General features: G+C 42.8%; 1 protein-coding gene across 1 annotated transcript in view; it reads right to left on the bottom strand.

Annotated features, from left to right (window-relative positions):
* KIF4A (kinesin family member 4A) overlaps nt 1-15760 on the bottom strand; it is a 177614-nt gene that overhangs the window by 79434 nt on the left and 82420 nt on the right. Inside the window, exons 13-14 of the mRNA XM_081080846.1 lie at nt 9198-9256; nt 8978-9083 (exon numbers count right to left, since the gene is read on the bottom strand). Of these exons, the coding sequence (XP_080936972.1) occupies nt 8978-9083; nt 9198-9256 (165 nt within the window). The remainder of the gene's footprint in view (nt 1-8977; nt 9084-9197; nt 9257-15760) is intronic.

Genomic DNA, 15760 nt, shown 5'->3' with positions numbered 1-15760 from the left:
GACCCCTTGGGGGATGTCCGACATCCCTCTCACAATCCAGGTCAGCTGGCTCCAACCGCTCGCCTGCCTGCCTGCCTGATTGCCCCTAACCGCTTCTGCCTGCCAGCCTGATCACCCCCTAACCACTCCCCTGCCAGCCTGATTGACACCTAACTGTTCCCCTGCCGGCCCGGTTGCCCCCAACTGCCCTCCCCTGCAGGCCTGATCGCCCACAACTGCCCTCCCCTGCGGGCCTGATTGCCCACAACTGCCCTCCCCTGCTGGCCATCTTGTGACCACATGGGGGCGGCCATCATGTGACAACATGGGCACAGCCATCTTGTGGCCATATGGGGGCGGCCATCTTGTTATCAATGGGGGCGGCCATCTTGTGCAAGGGTGTGATGGCCAATTTACATATTACCTCTTTATTATATAGGATATGTAATAAATATGTAAAAGTAAAATTTATTTCAGTCTAACAGCCTCTTCTCCTTCATTCTAAGGCTACAACTGAGAACCTTTTGTACGGTAAAAAGATATGATTTGCTGAAGGTGATGTCAGACATCCCCCGAGGGGTCCCAGATTAGAGTGATCAGGTGAATAAGGCTCAGGTTCAGTGAGATACATTAACCAGCAATACCCTCCCAAATGAAATCTGTGCTTGTAGATTGTAGGCAATACCATTACTGAGCATTGAAAATGCGTTTTATGGAAGTAGTCTTGAAGTAGGGGATAAAAACAAAAAAATTGATTTTGTTGAAAGGAATGCATGAATTTCCTTACAGGTAACTACAACAACGTTTATTTGAATTATATTTTAAAGAAATAAATGGGTGCAATTTAGCATTTAAAGTCCCAGGAGAAAGATCTGAGAACAATGGCTGCCTTCATAACTGAAAAGGGGGTGTTCACCCAGTACTTAAAATAAAAATAGTTTTAATTCAGAATGAAGGGCACACTTACATTTGAAACATTTTTGCTTTCACTGTAGTGTGTTTTAATAAAAGCCAAAGGACACATTGTTGCATATTTCCAAAAACAAAAATTTGGCTGGGCGAGTCTCCAAAGAATAGATATGGAGAACTTAAGAGTCCAACAGGAGCCATGGGTAAAAAGGGTTTATTCTGCCTGTGACAGTGGATGGAAGTCAGGGACTTTATCAGCTTGTGGCAATCTTTAGCACCCTCTTCCTGTGTGTACCAAATGAATTTCAGTGGTAGACACAGTGACTCTACAGAGTTCTTCTGAGCCAGCCCCCATTAGCAACTTCTTCTATAGGCATGCCAGGCACCAGTCATATTGCCAGATCCTCACTGAGGCTATGCCTTCTCTTCTTCTTTTTTAAAAAACATGTTTTTATTGATTTTAGAGAGAGAAGAAGGGAGAGGGATAGAGAGACAGAAACATCTATTGGCTGCCTCCTGGACACCCTCTACTGGGGATTGAGCCTGAAACCCAGGCATATGCCCTGACCAGGAATGGAACCAGTGACCTCTTGGTTCACGGGTCGACAATTAACCACTGGGCAACACTGGCTGGGCTATTCCTTCTCTTATCTTGGTTCCATAGGTTTCCCTTTTCACCTTTCCTATGTGACTCAAAGACCCAGAAATGAGGTGGTGTGGCCATAAACAATGGTGCCCTGGATCACTCTTTTCTGATCTTATAAGCTTTGGCTCCAGTAGGGCTCTTCAGCCTAGATTACTTTAATTCTGAGGCACCTCATACGAGGTTTTCATACATTAGATGTTCCAGCTATAGTTAAGTGGAATTACAGATTGAAATAACCTTGTGATAGCCATTCTCTGGCATGTACTCTATACTTCAGCCACACCATTGTGTTCTTACCGTGTTCTAAATTTATATACCTTTGTTTTTGCATATGCCTTTTCCTCTCTATAGATGGTCCTTTCTCCTTTGTGTGGGTGGCAATCTCATTCATTTTTAAGGACCCAGTTTCTACTGTGCTGCCTTCCTGAGTTTTCTAGGTAGTTAATCACCCCTTCCTTTGTGCTCCCAACGCACTTTGCTCATATTGCTAATGTAAGAGGATTAAAACACATGAGACCGGGTTCCTAGTTTTCCCTTGCCTCCTTTCCCTTTCCACCTTCAGTGCCACCTGTGAACCTGGCCCAACTGACAAAGTAGAAGGCTTGAAGAATAATTGTTGAAAGTAAATGAATAGTTATCAGGCTGGGACTGCACTGGCAGTCTTGAGCAAAAGCCAGGAAAACTCTAATAGCCTTCACCCAAAAGTTTCACAGCAATTAATAACAAAAACTGCTATCTGAGCCCAAATCCAGGTAAGTACCCAAGTCAAAGTAGGATTGGAGTATGGTAGGCACTCCCTGATTACATCAGCTGAATAATACCTTTAACTGCTATTGAGTCACTGAAATTATTTTCTTTTCCTATTAATACATACTTTGCAAAGGTACACAACTAGTGAGTGGCAGAATTGGCTTTAAACCAGGGTCTGTCTGGCTCTGGAGCCCAGGTTCTCAATTACTATGGCCTCTTTGTTAGATAAATGAACTGTCATCCTGAACCGTTCCTGACAGTTTTGTATAGTATCACTTATTATGAAACACTTTCTAGTCTTTTGGGAGTTTAGTCATTTAATTTCTTGGAACTGGCTACCCTAACCCTTCTCCCCAGAATACTATAAGGTACTTTTTCCAGTGACTCTTTAGAGCAAAATATAGGTGTGGATGATTTTGTAATACCATTTTGACAACTCTAAAAAACACTGGGCAAGACCTGGGGTGGAGAATCACTATTCTGATAAAATTAAAACCTCTGCCCAAGAGCTAGGAATTACCACCAGGCATTTACATACACATTACTGCTTTAGAATAATAAATAAGAGGGTATAGATGGAACAAAGCCAACCATAACCCCTTAACCAACCATGACCCCTTAATTTAATATGATTTCAACTTTTAAGAAGTATATATGCCTAAGTACTAAGAGAAGCAAGGCTATAAATATAAGAATTTTTCTTCTTGGAAAAAAAACAAATAACCACACCCTCCAAAAAACCCACTCACAACTATCATAATAGTTCTAAAAATAAAAAAATGGGAACTTATAGCAGAATGATGATTCAAACTAATTTATGACTGCTTATAAAAAAGAACTATAGTATTCCCTGGTTATTATAAGCTATTTGCCAGAAACCAGCTTATGTAAGATTGGGGTATGGTACAGGGCCTCTTAACTAAGTTAGCCTACACTGAAAGGGAAGCAAATCAATGACTGCTGCTCATGCTACCTGGCAATTTCACACTGCATAGATATGGGGGGGGGGTGTGCAAAAGTAGGTTTACAGTTTGCATATGGAAAATGATAAAATAATAAGTAAATAATAATACAAGAATAAACTGTGCTTTACTCACAACTGTAAATTTGCTGTTGCCTCACCCTGTATGTTTTTGCTCCAGTATTTGATTAGTGTATTATTGTGTATGTAACCTAAGGGTGTTTAATTTAACAAATTCATAGATCATATTCAATGATCCACAATATCTGTCCTCAAATAGCTCACACTCTAGTTGTTTCAGCAAAAGGTACAGAGTTAGACATGTTTAAAACAACAAGAGAAACAAATGAGGACTTCTGGTCAAGATGGTGGCGTAGGTAAATGCAGTACTGGCCTCTTTCCACAACCACATATAAATTAGAACTAAAGCCTGGCTGGTGTTGCTCAGTGGTTGAACATCAACCCATGAACCAGGAGGTCACGGTTTGATTCCTGGTCAGAGCACATGCCCAGGTTGCAGGCTGGATCCCCAGTGGGGGGCATGCAGGAGGCAGCCAATCAAACGATACTCTCTCATCATTGATTTTATCTCTTTCTCTCCCTTCCTCTTTGAAATCAATAAAAAATTACAACTAAACTACAGAACAACAGTCATTAAGAACCACCTGGCTCTCCCTCCAGTGAGCTCCCTACACCCTCCTCCCCAAACCCTTAAATAAAAAATAAAAAAGAACCAACTGAAGTCTAGCCACTGGACGAGGAAGCCACATTTAGACTGGTAGAAGGGAGGAGATGCATAAGAGGCTGATCCCATGCCTGCATGTAACAGATAAAAATTGGGAGGGTAATCTTTAATGCAGAGGTCCCCCATGAGGAGCTAGGAGCCCAGCCCCATACCAAGCCCTCTAGACCAAGGTTCCAGTGCCAGGAAGATAAGTACCGATAACTTCTGGCTGTGAAAAGCGCAGGGACTGAGGCTGAGATGGAGGGCTACTGGAGTCCCTGGCAATTCCTCTTAAAGGGCCCATGCACAAACTTATTCAGTCTCACACTCTCTGAGCTCCAGCACTGGGACAGGAGCTTGAAAGGCTCCAGGAACTGAACTGTCCAGTGAGGAGTGGAAGGGCAGCTTTCTCCCAGACAGAAGTGCAGGCAGAGGCCACTTTTCCCTTCCTGATTCTTCTCCACACAGAGTCAGGAGGCAGGTGCCATCAACCTGGCTAATACTGTTTGCCCAGCCCTGTTGATGCTCGGAGACTCTGACCCACACAAGTTGCAGGCTCTCCCATGATGCTTCTAGTGGCTTTTCCATACAAATGGCCTGTCGTGGCTCATGCTGCGGACTTTTCGAAAATCTCTCAAAGGACCACAAACCCCAAACAAGCAGTTAGTGTGTCCTACCTATTGCTTAGTGGCCTGAGGCACCACACTAGCAGCAGCCAGCCTTGGTTTCATAGTGTGGCCTCTCCTAGGCACTTCCAAGTCCAGCACAAGTACCAGCAAACTGCAGATTTCTCTGTAGCTCATGCCAGGTGGCCCCAGGCAGAACACAGGTGGCAGCTGATCTTGGCCTACACTTCCCAGAAGGCCTCAGAGCCGGCACACCCAGTGGACAGTTTCAGACCATGCTGGAGCACCAGCCAATTATCTCCATGAGTGACACACTCAAGAGGCAAACTCATTGGGAACAAGAGATATGCTGAAGCGAGTCCTGCTGAAGCTACCTGTGGTTTGCCTTTGCACAGCAGCTCCTCTGTTGTAGTCTTGGGTAGTCCTTGCAGCCAATTAGCCTTGGAGTAAATCCTTCCCATTGAGATGCCAGCAGCAATCAAGGCTCAACAAAACAGGAATGTGCACACAGCCCACACTGGGGGCACACCTTAATCACCCTGCTTGGGTGAGTGGAGATGCTGCACCACTGGGCCCTACAGGACAACTACTATATAAAGCTACTCTACCAAGCCTGGGAACCTAATACATAGAAACCTAATACATTAGAAACCTAATACATAGAAACAAACACAGGGAGGCAGACAAAATAAGAAGACAAAGAAACATGTCCCAAATGAAAGAACAGAACTCCAGAAAAAGAACTAAACAAAAATGGAGATGAGCAATTTACCAGATGCAGAGTTCAAAATACTGGTTTTAAGGATGCTTAATGAACTTAGAGGAATATTAGATGAACTTAGGAAGAAGAACCTTAAGAGAAAGATAGAAAACTTAAAAAAGAACCAGTCAGAAATGAAGAATACACTAATATGAAGAATTCATTACAGGGAATCAACAGTGGGGTAGATGAAAGAGAGGATCAAATCAGAGATTTGGAATATAAGGGAGCAGAAAACATCCAATCAGAACCGGGAAAAAAAAAAGAATCCAAACAAAATAAGGATAGTTTAAAGAGCCTCCAGAACTTCAAGCATACCAATATTCACATCATGGGGGTACCAGAAGTAGAAAAGAAAGCGCATGAAATTAAAAACCTATGTGTGATTGAAAAAGCAAAAACAAACAAACAAACAAAAACAACAAAAAAACCTATGTGTGAAAAAATAACAACAGAAAACTTCCCTAATCTGGTGAAGGAAACAGACACATTAAACCCGGAAGCCCAGAGAATCCCAAACAAGGTGAACCCAAAGAGGCCCACACCAAGACACATCATAATAAAAATGCCAAAGGTTAAAGACAAAGAGAGAATCTTAAAAGCAGCAAGAGAAAAGCAGCTAGTTACCTTCAAGTCATCTCTCATAAGACTGTCAGAGGATTTCTCAACAGAAACTTTGCAGGTCAGAAGGGAGTAGCAAGAAATATTCAAAGGGATGAAAAGCAAGGATCTCCAACCAAGATTACTCTACCCTGCAAAATTATCATTTAGAATTAAAGGACAGATAAAGAGCTTACCAGACAAGAAAAAGCTAAAGGAGTTCATCACCACCAAACCAATATTATAGAAATGTTAAAGGTACTTTATTAAGAAGGAAAAAAAGAGATAAAAATATGAATAATGAAATGGCAATAAATATATATCTATCAAAAATTACTTTAAAGGACACATGTAATACCTTAATCAATAAATAAAAAAACGTAGGGGGAGGGGTTAGAGAGCAACCAAAGGACTTGTATGCATGCATATTAGCATAACCATGGACACAGACACTGGGGAGGTGGGGGCTTGCCTGGGGTGGGAACGGTTGGCGGGGAGGTAAACTGGAGGAAAAGGAGACATATGTAAAACTTTAGACAATAAAAAAATAAAAATAAATTAAAAAAATAATAAAGTTAAAAATAAATAAATAAATAAAATTACTTTAACTGCAAATGGATTAAATTCTCCAATATAAAGATAGGATGGCTCAATGGATAACCAAAACCCTTACGTATGCTGTCTACAAGAAACTCACTTCAGATTGAAAGATACACACAGACTGAAAGTAAAGGAATGGAAAAAGATACTTCATAAAAATGGAAACAAACAAAAAGACACTGGGGAAGCACTGCATACCAGACAAATTAGACTCTAAAACAGAGAGACAATGAAGTACCCAGTAACTCTACTTCTGTGTATTTATCTGAAGACACCAAAACACTCAGTCAAAAAGACATATGCATCCATGTTTGTTGTATTATCTACAACTAGAGGCTCGATGCACGAAATTTGTGCAAGGGGCTTGGCCCCAGCCACCATGGCAGCTGCCTTGGCCCCCGCCCGCCGCAGCGGCCAGGGGCCTGTGCTGCCTTGGCCCCTGCCCACCTACGACGGCAGTTGCCTGTCTCGGCCCCCGACACTGCGGCTTCATCCGGAAGGTCATCCGGAAGGACATCTGGTCTAATTAGCATATTACGTTTTTATTATTATAGATAGTCAAGAGATGGAAGCAACCTAAGTGTCCATCAATAGATAAATGGATAAAAAAGTGGTGGTGCATATATGCAATGGAATATGACTCAGCTATTTAAAAAAATGAAATCCTGCCACCTGCAACAACATGAATGGTTCTAGAGCAGTGGTTCTCAACCTTCCTAATGCCACGACCCTTTAATACAGTTCCTCATGTTGTGGTGACCCCCAATTTCATTGTTACAAATTGAACATAATTAAAGCATAGTGATTAATCACAAAAACAATATGTAATTATATATGTGTTTTCCGATTGTCTTAGGCTACCCCTGTGAAAGGGTCGTGACCCACAGACTGAGAACCGCTGCTCTAGAGGGTATTGTACCAAGTGAAAAAAGTAACACAGAGAAAGACAAATGCCATATGATTTCACTTATATGTGGAACCTAAAAAGAAAATAAAGAAGCAGAACAGAAACAGACTCAGATAAAGGCTTTATCTCTCTACATCCCTTCTTCTCTCTTAAAAAAAAAAACACCCCAAAAACCCAAAACACTCGAGGAACCAAGATGGCAGCGTAGGTAAATGCCTGTACTTGCTGTTTCCCACAACCACATCAAAATTACAACTAAAATTTAAAAAAAATCATTCAGTACTGCCTGAGAGTTGGCTGAAAGGAAGTCCTACAACTAGAGAAGTAAAGAAGTGCATTGAGACTAGTAAGAGGGGAAGAGGCATGGAATGGGCTGGACTGGCACCCACGTGGGCTATTTTTGTAATCTAGAGGGAGATCGTTTATGCAGAGGTGTCCCAGCCTCACACCAGCCCCGTAGCCCAAAATTCCAGAGCTGGGAAGACCAGTTGGGATAACTATGGACTGTAAAAACCAGCAGGGATTAGGGCTCAGGGACATGGAGGCTGCTGGAGGTCCAGGTGTTCCTTTGTTGTTTTTTTCATTTGAACATATTTTTATTGCTTTCAGAGAGGAAGGGAGAGGGAAACAGATATAGAAACATCAATGATGAGATAGAAACATCATTGATTTGCTGCCTTGTGCACGTTCCCCACTGGGGATTGAGCTCCCAACACGGGCATATGCCCTGACCAGGAATCGAACCGCAATCTCCTGGTTCATAGGTTGATGCACAACCACTGAGCTACACCAGCTGGGCCCAGGTGTTCCTTTTAAAGAGCCGGCACATAAACTGAATTTACAAGGTCCCACTTCCTTTGAGCCCAGCTCCAGGGTGAGACTCTGGAGGACCCAGACACATAAGAGGAGGAACTGGATTATTTGGCATCAGGGCAGGAACTTGGGGTCAGCTTTCTCTCAGAAGGAGGTGCTCACAGGGGTCATTGTTCAGGTGAGGCTGACTGGCAGCCATATCTGCTTGCTCCACCCTGGTGATTCCCTCCTAAGACCCCGCCCCATCCAATTTGCAGCCCCACCCAACCTGTGAACAGTGGCTTTTGCATATGAATGGCCTGTCCTTGCTCAGGCTTCAGACTTTGCTAAAATTTCTCAAACAAGCTACAGCTGGGTCAGCATGCCCCAAACTTATCAATAAAAGGCCTAAGACCCAGCAGTAGCATGAACCTGCCTTGCTTAACAGTCCAGTCTCACCTGGGCACCTCGAAGCTTAATACAAATAGATCATGCAGGGTGGCCCTAGGCAGTGGCTGACTTTGCACCTTCTATGTGGTGTCAGATGGTTATTAGCTTTATCAGGCCTATCATTTTGTAAGTTCTATAGATGTCTAATCACTGGGTTGTACACCTGAAACCAATATTATATTGTATGTCAACTGTAATTGAAAAATGAAAAAATAAAAAGAGAGAAACAAATAAAAACAATGTGACTGTTTATACTGTCCCTACTTGGCTTACCGATATCTGGTTAATCAGTTGCTGTAGGTTACAAATTTTCTCTACATTTTCTTTTAATTCCTGGTCTTCTGAATTTCCCACTAGCTTTTGAAGATCCACTTTACAGCTGAAAATTCAAGCAAAGGAACCCAAGAGTTAATCACACTGTCAAGGCCAGAGCATCTATGATTACATATTATGTGCTATAAGGTCAGTAACAAATATATGGTAAGAAACTTACGCTGCATGCTGCTTGAGTTCTTCTAGCTTGGCATTCATTTTTTCATTCGCTTGTTCTGTCTGTAACAAAGACCCAGGAGATCATTAGCAGCAGTGCCTGACGGCCTCACTTAATTATGACTTCTCTCCTACTTCTATAGTTTAAAAGCCAGGTAGAGAGAAAACCAAGATGGTGGCATAGGTAAACACCAGAGATTGCTGCTTACCACAATCACTTCAAGAATACAACTAAAAGATGGAATGGACATCATCCAGAACCACAGGAAGGCTGGCTGAGTGGAAATTCTACAACTAGAAGGAAAGAGAAAGGCATACCGAAACTCAGAGGAGCTCAGGTGTGGAAGTAAAGTACAGAGGTACGGAGGCGCACGCGGAGAAGGCTGGCGGTTGAGGACACGGTTGTCTTTTTCAATCAGTAGGGAGTCTCAAACTCTGAGCTCCAGTTCCGGGTGAGTCTCTGGGGACCCAGGCTCATACGGAAGAAACTGGACTGTCTGGCATCGGTCGGAACTCGAGGACAGCTTTCTCTTGGAGGTGCTTGCAGCGATTGCCAGGACACTGAGAAGTGGGGCCTCTGAGGGAAGCCATAGCTGCTTGCTCCACCCTGTTGATCCCCTGGGACCCCCACCCCACCCAAGCTGTACACCAGCTTTTACACATGAAAAGCCTGGCCCTTTGCAATCTGAAAATTACCTAAGAAACTTGCAGCTGGCCCAAGGCCCTAGGGCAACTTGCATTGCTTCACAGCTGAGCTCCTGCTCAGTAGCCTCAGGCAGAGGCTAGATTAGCACCTCCTTAGAGATCCAGGAGCCAGTGTGTCCGGTGGTCAGAGTGGGACCATCCAGATTGCAGCTCCTCAGATCAATAAAGGACACACTCAGGGGGCAGACTCAGTGAGCACCAAAGCCCCACTGAAGCAAGTCTTGCCCCGGGGGGGGGGGGGGTTTTCCAGCACAGAAGTTCTCCCACTGCAGACACAGCTGATTCTCACAGCCAACTGGCCTGGAGGTCAATTCCTCCCAGTGATACCGACAAAAATCAAGGCTTAACTACAAGACTGCACAAAGCACACAAGGGGGTTCACCACAAGTGTCCACCTCAGGTAATTGGGGAGGCTGAGCCACTGGGCCCTATAGGACACCTAGCACAGAAAGCCACTCTGTCAACACAGGGAAGCATAAAAAATGCGGAGACAAAGAAATAGGTCACAAATGACAGAAATGGAGGAAAGCAAACTACTGGATATAGAGTTCAAAACCACACTTTTAAGGTTTTTCAAGAACTTTCTAGAAACCGCCAATAAATTTAGTAACACCTTCAAAAACTCTGGTGAGATTGCTCATAAATGTAGTGAGACCCTCAAGAAATCTAGTGAGACCCTTGAGATTATGAAAAAGGACCAACTAGAAATTAAGCGCACACTGACGGAAATAAAGGATATTATGCAGAGTTCCAACAGCAGACTAGAGGATCGCAAGAATCAAGTCAAAGATTTGAAATACAAAGAAGCAGAAAACACCCAACCCGAAAAGCAAAATGAAAAAAAAAATCCAAAAAAAAAAAGATAATGTAAGGAGCCTCTGGGACAGCTTCAAGCATACCAACATCAGAATTATAGGGGTGCCAGAAGAAGAGAGAGAGCAAGATATTGAAAACCTATTTGAAGAAATAATGACAGAAAACTTCCCCTACCTGGTCAAAGAAAAAGACTGACAAGTCCAGGAAGCACAGAGAACCCCAAACAAAAGGAATCCAAAGAGGACCACACCAAGACACATCATAATTAAAATGCCAAGAGCAAAAGACAAAGAGAGAATCTTAAAAGCAGCAAGAGAAAGAAACTCAGTTACCTACAAGGGAGTACCCATATGACTGTCAGCTGATTTCTCAACAGAAACTTTGCAGGCCAGAAGGGAGTGGCAAGAAATATTCAAAGTGATGAATGCCAAGAACCTACAACCAAGATTACTTTATCCAGCAAAGCTATCATTCAGAATTGAAGGTCAGATCAAGAGCTTCACAGATAAGGAAAAGCTAAAGGAGTTCATCACCATCAAACCAGTATTATATGAAATGCTGAAAGGTATCCTTTAAGAAGAGGAAGAAGAAGAAAAAGATAAAAGTACAAATTATGAGCAACAAATACACATCTATCAACAAGTGAATCTAAAAAATCAAGTGAATAAATAATCTGATGAACAGAATGAACTGGTGATTATAATAGAATCAGGGGCATAGAAAGGGAGAGGACTGACTATACTTGGCGGGGAAAGGGGTGTCGGGGATGTGGGAAGAGACTGGACAAAAATCGTGTACCTATGGACGAGGACAGTGGGGGGGGGGTGAGGACGGAGGGTGGGGTGGGAACCAGGTGGAGGGGAGCTATGGCGGGGGGGGGGGGGGGAGGGAGAGGAACAACTGTAATAATCTGAACAATAAAGATTTACTTAAAAAATAATAAAAGAAACAATAGATATTTTTCGGAGAACCAAGATGGCGGCATAGGTTAACGCCAGAGTTTGCTGCTTTGAACAACTACTTCAAAAGTGAAACCAAAAAACGGAAGGGACATCACCCAGAACCACAGGAACGCTGGCTGAGTGGAAGTCCTACAACTAGGAGGAAAGAGAAACGCATACGGACACTCAGAGGAGGCGCAGTGCTGAAGTCAAATTCTGAGGTGCGGAGTGCGCAGAGTGGGCTGGCGGCGGAGGGCGCGGTTGGCGTTTTTCAATCGGGAGGGAGTCGCAGACTCTGAGCTCCAGATACAGGCGAGTCTTTAGGGACCCAGACTCAAACGGGAGAAGCGGGACTGTCTGGCTTCGGTCAGAGCGAGTGCAGCTTTCTCTCCGAGGTTTGCAGCCATTGCTGGGACTCAGAGAGGCAGAGCCCCTGGGGACAGGACTGAGAGCTGCCATAACTGCTCTCTCCGGCCCACCCTGTTGATTCTGTGCGACCCGCCCCGCCCAAGCCCTGCACAGAGGCATTTGCCGGATAGCCTCAGGCAAAGGCTAGATTAGCACCTCCCTAGAGGACAGAAGTTCTCTCACTGCAGACACAGCTGATTCTCATAGCCACTTGGCCTGGAGGTCAAACCCTCCTTGGTATTAGCTACAACAATCAAGGTTTAACTATAAGACTGTGCACAAAGACCACTAGGGCGTGCACCAAGGAAGCATAACAAAATGCGGAGACAAAGAAACAGGACAAAATTGTCAATGGAAGATATAGAGTTCAGAACCACACTTTTAAGGTCTCTCAAGAACTGTTTAGAAGCCGCCGATAAACTTAATGAGCTCTACAAGAAAACTAATCAGACCCTCGATCTTATATTGGGGAACCACCTAGAAATTAAGCATACACGGACTGAAATAAAGAATATTATACAGACTCCCGACAGCAGACCAGAGGAGCGCAAGAATCAAGTCAATGATTTGAAATGCGAGGAAGCAAAAAACACCCAACCGGAAAAGCAAAATGAAAAAAGAATCCAAAAATGCGAGGATAGTGTAAGGAGCCTCTGGGACAGCTTCAAGCATACCAACATCAGAATTATAGGGGTGCCAGAAGATGAGAGAGAGCAAGATATTGAAAACCTATTTGAAGAAATAATGACAGAAAACTTCCCCCACCTGGTGAAAGAAATGGACTTACAGGTCCAAGAAGCGCGGAGAACCCCAAACAAAAGGAATCCAAAGAGGACCACACCAAGACACATCATCATTAAAATGCCAAGAGCAAGAGATAAAGAGAGACTCTTAAAAACAGCAAGAGAAAGAAACTCAGTTACCTACAAGGGAATACCCATACGACTGTCAGCTGATTTCTCAACAGAAACTTTGCAGGCCAGAAGGGAGTGGCAAGAAATATTCAAAGTGATGAATGCCAAGAACCTACAACCAAGATTACTTTATCCAGCAAAGCTATCATTCAGAATTGAAGGTCAGATAAAGAGCTTCACAGATAAGGAAAAGCTAAAGGAGTTCATCACCACCAAACCAGGATTATATGAAATGCTGAAAGGTATCCTTTAAGAAGAGGAAGAGGAAGAAAAAGGTAAAGATACAAATTATGAACAACAAATATGCATCTATCAACAAGTGAATCTAAGAATCAAGTGAATAAATAATCTGATGAACAGAATGAACTGGTGATTATAATAGAATCAGGGCCATAGAAAGGGAATGGACTGACTATTCTTGGCGGGGAAAGGGGTGTGGGAGATGCGGGAAGAGACTGGACAAAAATCGTGCACCTATGGATGAGGACAGTGGGTGGGGAGTGAGGGCGGAGGGTGGGGCGGGAACTGGGAGGAGGGGAGTTATGGGGGGGAAAAAAAGAACAAATGTAATAATCTGAACAATAAAGATTTAATTAAAAGAAAAAATAAAATAAAAAAAATAAACAATAAAAAATAAAATAAAAAATAAATAAAAAATAAAAGCCAGGTAGAGAGGCTGCCTCCTTTGCTATAATAGAGGATTTAATGGGTTTTGTTTATTTAGTGAGAAATGTGTTTTTTAACAGTCATGGAAAGTAGCCCTTCAGTCAACATTGCTGGGAGCCGGTCCATGCTTGCTGTTTCAAGGGACCTGGCATATATGGCATACTGTTCTTAATATGTTTGCTGACCTCTTGGCACTATGTGTTTTAACCAAGGTCTCCTCTCTGAGAAAGGTTGTTTCCCCAGGTAGGGATTTTTTCCCTGAAGTTAGGGAGGGAATAAAACCTCTTAACTAAGTGCCAGGCGGGTAATTAATCACTTTAACTACAAACAATTATGCTTAAGCTACATAATCTTTACTCCCTGGAATGGAGATAAGAAACGCCCTAACCTTTGTAATAGAGATTGATAGGATTGAATCAACTGGTATAAATACAGATGTAAGAAGACAGCAAGAGAGAGAGAGAGAGAGAGACAGAACCTAGGCACAGAACCTACACAGAACGTTCTCTAGAGACAGAAGAACTTCGCTGGAGAGAACATGGCAAAAGATCCTGGACAGAAACTGGCCTCAGAACCTAGAGACAGAACCTAGCAAGAGAACATGGACACAGAACTTCGCTGGAGATCCAGACCAGAACTTGGCTAGAGATCCTGGCTAGAGATCCTGGCTAGGCTGCTGATCAACTGAACGCTGCCTCCTTGTCATTCCTTCTTCGCCAACTCAGTCCACACCTTTGGGGACCCCTGGACCCGCTGGGGTTGGACCCCGGCACAATATGAAATACTAAAAATACCATCTAAGCAGCTGGGTCTAATGTTTGCCATGAAGCACAAACTATGGGGTGGAGTGTGAAGCCTCAATTCCATAGAGAATTTTGCAACTGAAGGAGAAAGCAATAGTTCCTGGCATGCTATACCCTGCTGTTTGCAAACAAACAAACAAACAAAAAAACATCAAACACTTACTTTAAACTGCCTCCTACACTATACTGTTCCCTGGTCCCAGCAGAAGGGCTTTTAAAACATAAAAGGATCTCACATTGCATATGAGCTGAGTTTTTTCACATTATGCTATCTGATATGGTAGGCTAGTTTTAACAAAAGAAAGTAAGAAAAGGGGAGAAGCACAAGAATGATGGCAGAGAAAAATGGCAGAGGCAGCTACATTTTGGGCTGGGTAATCAACAGTTTCTGTTTTATTCCAATCATAGTATCTGTAATGTGCTAAATGCACTGTTTGGGAAGAACAGTTTATATAGGTCAAAAATTTGTGCTTGCTGTGAAGTTCTGATAGGACATCTGATTGGGCAGCTACTGTAACAATCTTGTAAAGGTCAGATGGGTATGTGGCTAGAATAACAAGTACTGCCTGTTACATCTGCCACACTCACAATCATGTGAGACACATCTTCTAGAATTACTTCAAAGGCATAAAATGCATCATGGAGACAGAAAACTATATATAAAAATCCCCTAAATCCCATTTTAACTCTTCTGCTAATAATGGACAATAGAATGGACATAGGATTTGGCCCCCTTTAATGAAATCTTTAATCAGCTTACCCTTTCTTGACAAGAGAGCACACATTTTGGTGGAAACTCATTTTTGCTTCTGGCAATCATTGTGCTACCAAAAACTGAATTGTATTAAGACCAGTAGAAAACCGTTATTGACAGAGCCAGCATGAACTGATCCAGGATGTTACTATCAGACATATAGTAGGATACAGACTAGTGTAGTAAGTTACATAGTGATCCACTATTTGGAAGTTAACTATATGTGAAAGGAATTAAAATGAATTTCCTAGCCATTCTATCTCACCATGATAACGGTTAGGATGGGATATGAATGTGACCATGATAGGGGAAGTGAGATAGAGAGGAATTAAAATCTTATTGAGGGAATAGTTACTTGGTATTATAAAGATTAGGCAGGACTTAAGGTGAGAGGGACCTAGTTCTGTCCTCTCTGGCATTTTAAAACAAACCTATTTAAATTGGGATTCATGTAGATTCTTTGTGGTGGATATATAGGTGTTCAATGTACAATTCTTTTAACTTTTCTGTATGTATCAATATAAGCCCATGTATTTATCTCAGAGGTGTCGATAGAAGAT

This window comes from Myotis nattereri (assembly GCF_964212035.1).
Source record: "Myotis nattereri genome assembly, chromosome: X".
Lineage (NCBI taxonomy): Eukaryota > Metazoa > Chordata > Mammalia > Chiroptera > Vespertilionidae > Myotis > Myotis nattereri.
The sequence above is the reverse complement of the archived record's forward strand: the minus strand, read 5'-3'. Positions and strand labels throughout refer to the sequence as shown.